At 34.4% G+C, this 7188-nt stretch overlaps 1 protein-coding gene across 2 annotated transcripts in view; it reads left to right on the plus strand.

Moving 5' to 3' along the window:
* PLEKHH2 (pleckstrin homology, MyTH4 and FERM domain containing H2) overlaps positions 1-5778 on the plus strand; it is a gene marked incomplete at both ends in the record, with an annotated part of 66409 nt that extends 60631 nt beyond the window's left edge. For both annotated transcript variants that reach the window (XM_084234315.1, XM_084234316.1), the window contains 5 exons: positions 966-1111; positions 2658-2787; positions 3617-3703; positions 4528-4665; positions 5593-5778. In XM_084234315.1, coding sequence (XP_084090441.1) covers positions 966-1111; positions 2658-2787; positions 3617-3703; positions 4528-4665; positions 5593-5778 — 687 coding nt within the window. The remainder of the gene's footprint in view (positions 1-965; positions 1112-2657; positions 2788-3616; positions 3704-4527; positions 4666-5592) is intronic.
* Positions 5779-7188: the final 1410 nt, after the last annotated feature.

Raw genomic sequence — 7188 nt, forward strand, 5'->3', positions numbered from 1 at the left:
CATTCTCTTCCATTTTATTGACCATCTATGCCCATGATAGCCATATCTTTTCTCTGCAGTTTATACCTTTTCTTGAACCCTCTTTGGTGTCCTGTACAAGGCACACAGCATGGTTTATAACAAGTATTTGTTTATATTTACCTCTCCCCTACTAGATAGTAAACCCTTTGAGGTCAGGAACTATGCTCAATGCTTTTTTCTTTCTGACATCACTTAGCACTGCCTGCCATGCAGGATTTAGTACTAGTTTAGATGAATGAATGGGTGGGTGAGTGAATAGAGAGGAAAAGGGTGGGTAATTAGGTGAATGGGTAGGTAGAAGATGTAACCCTTAATAAGGAATACCAAATAAGGGTTGAACATACTTCATTGGGGAGAAAGGGGAACTGGAGGATGGGGGTTCTGTTCCCAGAAATACCAGAATCATTCAATGAGGGGATAAAATGCCCAAACGTTTATGATGAAAACCTAAGAAGAAAATAAATACTGGTTCTTGTTCCATTATACTTAGTAGAGACCCTTAGAAAATTTAAGTAATACCTTTTTTTTTTTGAGATTTCTCATAGCTTCATGACTTTGTTTCTTTTATTTTTAATTTATACTTCATGTTATTATCAATTAAAATGGTGCCTTAAAAATGAAAAATTATCCTGTGCTATTGAAGGCAGTAGTAGAGTAGTGGTCTTTAGCAAATACTACTAGATGGTGGTATTAGTCTAGAGTAGTTAATGTAGAAATGAACTGACATGTTTAAATTACATATTTTTTTCAAAATTAGAATTTCACTGGAATTTAGATTTTAACAATAGCACTTACATATGAGTATCAAGTCCCTAATCACACAATCATGACAAATAGATTTATACATCATATGTTATAATATATAAGAAACAATAAAACTGATATTTCTTTTTAAAAATTCTTTTCAGTAACCTGTGTTTTCTCTGTTTTGGATTCCCCATTAGGTGGAGATTGGAGATTTTGAAAGACCTTTTTCAACTCCAGCAGGACATGTTACTAATCAGTGCAAAGCAAATCAAACTCTAAAACAAGTCATAGAGAAATTTTACCCTAAAAGATACAGAGATGACTCTTCTGAAGAACAGTTAAGGTAAGGAACCATTTGTAATTCTTTAAAGGGTATAGAGTCACATAGTTTTTCCTTGACATTTTTCTGTTCAACTCATAAAGATGAAAAAATTACACATGACAATTTTTCAAGATTTTTTTATGCTGTTGAATCCCAGGTTATATGTCTTTTTATTTTAAATGTGCCTAGAGACCTTAGAATCTATAGTAAAAATTTTTTAAAAAGATTTATTTATTTATTTATACAAGCACTGGGTGCAGTCAGAAGTGCAGGAGGGTGAGAAGATTCACCAGAGCTAGAGAGGAGAGCAGAACAGGCAGACGGACGAGATACACTGCTGAGGGGAGCAGCAGGTGGCAGGAGAGGTCTGGCGCCATGTGGGACCCTCCCCCAGGCGGCCGGGGATCAAACCAGGACTGCGGAGGCCGTGGGCAGCTTCGCAACCCAGCGCTCAACCACTGCGCCACCAGGGAAGGCCCTATATTAAAATTTTTTATCTTAATTGACAATATCTATTTTCCATCTTACCCATTCTTGTGCAAATTAATTCCACTAATAAAATTTCAAATATTTATGTAATAATATATTAAATATTATGAAGTGTTCACCAAAAATTTTTATCTTTTTTAGGTATTCCATTATAAATAAATTGAAATAAAGCAAACTATCTTCTTACCCAAGATTTTAAAGTATAACATTTTTAATTAAACTCAGCTAATTTGGTTAGTTTTTATTGGTTTTGATTTTAAAGAGTATGTAAAGAAAAGTTATAAATATAAAAATGGAGGCAAATCTAATGAGATCACCAGTTTTTCCCACATAGAAACATTGCAGATCAGTTTTTTGTTATGTAGAATCAATAGTTGCCTTTGTGATTTTTTTAAGTTTCCCCCACATTCAACATTTCTCCAAGAGAGGAGGGGTAGTACCTAAAATTCCACTATTAGACATTCATTCTTTGGTCTCATACTTTTCCTTAAAAATGAAAGTTATTCCCATTGAGGTAACCTTTTAAACTCATCTATAGTAAGATTTTATGTTAGCTTATCAGATTTTAAAAATTTATCTAGGGGGCCTCCCTGGCGGTGCAGCTGGTTGAGCGCCCAGTTATGGAGCTGTCCGCAGCCTCTGCAGCACCGGTTCGATTCCCAGCCGCCCAGGGAGATTCCCACATAGCACAGCAGACCTCTCCTGTCGCGCCCACTGCTCCCCTCAGTAGTGTATTTCGGTCCATCTGCCTGTTCTGCTCCCTGCTCTATCTCGGATGAATTCTTTCGCCCTGCCGCGCCTCTGGCCTGTACCCCAGTGCTTGTATAAATAAATAAAATCTTTAAAAAAAAAATTATCTGAAGGTATGGGGGGGAACCTAGGTCATGCTGAGAGCACCAATCGTGTTAGTTGTTGAAAGGAATGATACAACAAGGACAAGAGGCTGCACGTTGGCGACGCCTGTTCCCCAGTTGTGCCAGAGTTGGCTCAAGGAGAGCTTCATTCTGGGAAGATGATAAACTGTGTATGTTCTTGCTTTTGTGTTTTGTTTTCTTGTTTCACTCTTTTCTCTTTCTAGGCAGCTTTGCCAGCGCCTGTCAACCAGATGGATGGCCCTTCGGGGACACAGCGCTGCTGACTGTGTGCGCATTTACTTGACAGTAGCCAGGAAGTGGCCTTTCTTTGGTGCCAAGTTGTTTCTTGCAAAAGTAAGAGAAAATGGGACAGCTTGGTAACCTAGGATTTTTTTATACATGAGATTCTGATAAGTCGTACTATATACAAATAATATAAGATTCATCCCAACTTCTTATCTATAGTCTTGACATTCTTTGATAAGATTTAAGAGAAGTAGTTAGTTTTTTTGTTAAAAGAGCAGTTTTGGTAACTGAACAAAGCAATCATTGTGGAATGCGATACACTGACGGATTGTAGTTGGGTTTTAGTGGTGAGGGATTGTTTTTATTTATATAATTCCATTGCTTTTTGCAATAAAGAATTTAGTGAATATTTCAGTGTTTCTCATTACTGTGAATCACAGAGTTTCATATTTTCTTTTTATTCTATTTTTATTATGCTTTGAATGCCAGATTTCATGTTTTCATCAAAAACGTACAATTATAATTATCCCTTACATTGTAAAAGCTCTGTACACCCTAAAAAGCACATCAGTATGCTTTGTTTCAGTAGGATTTTGGTCATCATAGAAACCTGATTGGCTTTGTTTAGTAGCCTCTTGAAATAGAAGAATAATAAGATATATACTTTATTGATTCTATGTTAAAGATGAGGAAATGAGCCCAGGAGAGATCAAGTAGCTTGTCCAAATGTACTACATTAATACATGGCAAGTTTGGGTCTTACACGTGGGTCTCCTAATACCAGATTTACTTCTCTTTCCCTTTACACACTGTCTCCTCTCCAGGACAGATTTTCAATAAGCTGCTGCTGCAAATGTTTCATGGCATTTAGGCTGAAAAATATTTCAATAATTTTACTTAATGTTTGTTATATAGTATGTTTTTCACCTCTTCCTAGCCTGTCACTCCAACATCATTTGGAAGTACTTTCATGTGGCTGGCTATACATGAGGATGGTTTAAGCATCTTAGAATACAACTCCATGGTAAGACTAAATCCTAAATTTTTGCATTGAATCAACTATTTCTATTGCTCAGTCACCCATAAACAGAAGGTAATATATCTTACTTTCATACACAGAAAACATTCTTCCTGATACTATGTAATGAAAGTCATTTTACAAATACAACTCTGATTACAATTTAATAATTTAAAATAATGTTATACAAATATATTGTTATGGGAGGCATTTGTAATATGTTAAATTCTAAAAAGAAGCAGAGAACTAAACTATGTATGATGGTTTTGTATTTACATATGTATCAAAATCTATATATCAAGGTGAACCATATGGATTTGCTAATAATTAAGAATGTTACCTAAAAAATTATCAGTTTCCTGTGATTTAACCTATGATTCAGTTTCCTGTGATTATATGTCTATTATATGTATTTTATATACATATATAAATGTATATAAAATGTATATAAAAGCTATATATATATATATAGAGAGAGAGATGTCTTAAAAGACATATACAAAATATTGATGGTGGTCTTCCACTGGGTGGTGGAATATAGGTACTTATTTCATAAGACCATTTTCTGGCTTATTTCTACTTTTGCTGCAGTGAGTTATTTGTTTCAGAATCAAAATGTATTTTAATTATAAGGTAAATTAGTACATTACTGTTTATTTTGGATTATAGAATACAAAAAATTACTTTTTTGTTAGCCTTTAATGGGTAGTGTTATCATTTCTGTATTATATAATAATACTATATGATTGGCATATATAATATTAACCATTTATTATCATTCTTTGAAAGTAAAGAATATACAACAAATTTACTATTCCTTCTCTTTGAAGAGGTTAATAGTCAGCTATGTGTACAAGAATCTAATGACCTTTGGCGGTTATCAAGATGATTTTATGATAGTCATTAACAATGCACATTCAAAAGACAAACCAACAGAGAAATTACTATTTTCCATGGCAAAACCAAAGGTGAGTAAAAGACTGTCCATTTTTTTACACTATTTATTTTTCTTTTTCATTTTGTAACATTTATTGTATAAAGATCCATTTGGGAAAACAGACTTTACTTTTACTGTTAATCAAACAAATTCTGCCTTAAATCATCTTTCTAAACTTTGGTTTCTTTATCTTAAAAATGCTATGATGCTGCCTAGTTTTTCTGGCTTAGGAACTAAATGAAGGGATTATAAAATACTTAGCCCAGTGCCAGGTATGTAGAAAGTTCAAAGTAAGTGATTTTGTTAGTAGCTACTTTATTGCATTGTCTTACTTGATGAACTCACTTTTCGGAAGTCTTTATATAAATACTAAGGCTTTGTAATTAAAATGTACTTGTCCCTGTACTATTGTTAACAAACTATGTAGGTTTAATGTCTCTAAGCAAAAGAAGTAAATTAAAGGGCTACACACAAAAATGCAATTCCAATTTTAGTAGAGAATATGAGAAATTGATCTTCTTAAAACTAACTCTTAAAATTATCAACTAAAGGAAACCACTTTTTTCGAGTCTGAAACCTTTTTTAAAGTGGGAGATTATTTCTTAATCTATATTTAAGTCAAGGCAGATAAATTCAAAAGATCCTGTCACACTAGCACTTTCGTCTAATAAAGACTTGCTGTGATACACTAAATTTCTTAATTCATATATTCACAACTGTGACTTGAACATAACTGATAGAGCTATACTAGTGACTGTTACTCTTTCTAATATTGCCACTAGATTTGATTTTTTTTTAAGATTCACTCTGTGCTGGTTTAAGTGAAGGGAAAAGAGGTCAGCGCCTCGAAGGTGCTGAACACCAAACATTGATCAGGGAAGAAGGTCAACCCTTTCCACTCTTTTGAAAGTGATGAGAACTTCTCAGGAGCGTAACAGTTCTGTTTTTCTTGTTTCAGATTCTTGAAATCACTCTTTTGATCGCCAGTTACATAAATAACTTCCATCAGCAAAAGGCAGCAATTCATCACCTCTCTGCTCCAGCACTGCTCTCAGCCCAGACTCGGGGACCCCAAGCAAGGGCAATGGGAAGCCAACCCCTTCTGTCAGGCAACAGACCCACCAAAGGCCCCACTTTACTCTGAAGATTCTGGAGCCTGAGCATTCACTCCTTGTCCTATGCATTAGCTGTATCAGCTCCAAATAAGTTCACTTACATCCTGGCAGCTTGACACCCACACACTAGTATTCCAGACTTTAAAAAGAGTGGGGATTACTCCCTTTTGATTCTTAAATATTCAAAACATAAACACAAAATATGCCCACATGCCGATTTTCTCTCAGATTAAATGGGTTAGAAGTCATCATTTTTTCCATTTCTTTTCTTCCTTGCCATCAGACACATCGTGGCTTTTTTTTAAACTTGGCAATCTTTAGAAAGAGAGATTCCAAACTCATTTGGCAACCCAGCTGATTTTATTTGGAAATGCTCACTGCCAAAAAATTAAGTACTGTAATTAAATGTGCTTTTAATCAATGATAAGGTGTTTGGGAAGGAATAGAGTACACACAGTATGAAACAGCTGCAGGGTAATGTTAAGGGGCGAATTTTTAGAGCGAGTGCAATAAATCTTCTGGCCCTGTGAATCACTGAGTGAGAAAACAGGAGTTAGGGAAACAGACCCTCCTATGTAGTACTAAAAAGTATACCCTTTTCAGATCACTGAAGTGTACAATTTAAAATGAAACAGTGATTCCTGACATTCCTTGGCTGTCAACATAGCCTAAGGTTACTGGAACATTACCCACATTTCATTGCATTTGGTGCTGGGTCATCTTGACTTTGCCTTGGTAGGTAATAGTATCCTTGAAAACAAAATTTTTTAAAGTTTTGCCTCGACAGTCCTTTTTAAATATACCTTGAAAATAAATTCCCAGTAATGTTTTTAAAAGAGAAGAGAAAGTACTTCTTCTGTAAAAGGAGGTAAAATTTTAGTCTAAAAAGGTCTAAAAAAGTATTGCTTCACTGGGTTGATAAATAGTAGATTCCAGTATGTGTCAACACAAAATAATTAATATTCGTGATAAAAATGAAACTGTGATAAGACATGAAAATTATATTATAAAAATGTTTAATTACAATAGTAATCATGAGTATACTTTATTTATGTGTGGAATATTTGTATTTATTTTTTGGATATATATTTATCACTTTGTATATGGTATTTTTTAACCAATTTGGAAAAACATTAGCTGCTGAGTTAATATGTCAGCCAAGCCTTCGTGTTTTCTTCTTTGCTGCTTTCTCCTATGAAAATGTACTGTTCTCACACGAAGCCTTTTTAAAATGTTCTATCCCTTCTCCTTAAAATGAGCAGAGTCTGGAAACAGATTGCTCAAATAAGATTTTGCTTTATTGATGGTGACAAAAAGAAGGTCAAAACCCCATCTATCTCCATTTACAATGTCCCCTAAATCTTTGAGCCACAAGCACTCACTAAGAAAATTCACTTTTCAGTATATACTGGTTACCAGTTGGGGATGACTTTTTAAAG

The sequence above is a fragment of the Talpa europaea genome (genome assembly GCF_964194135.1).
Source record: "Talpa europaea genome assembly, chromosome: 6".
Lineage (NCBI taxonomy): Eukaryota > Metazoa > Chordata > Mammalia > Eulipotyphla > Talpidae > Talpa > Talpa europaea.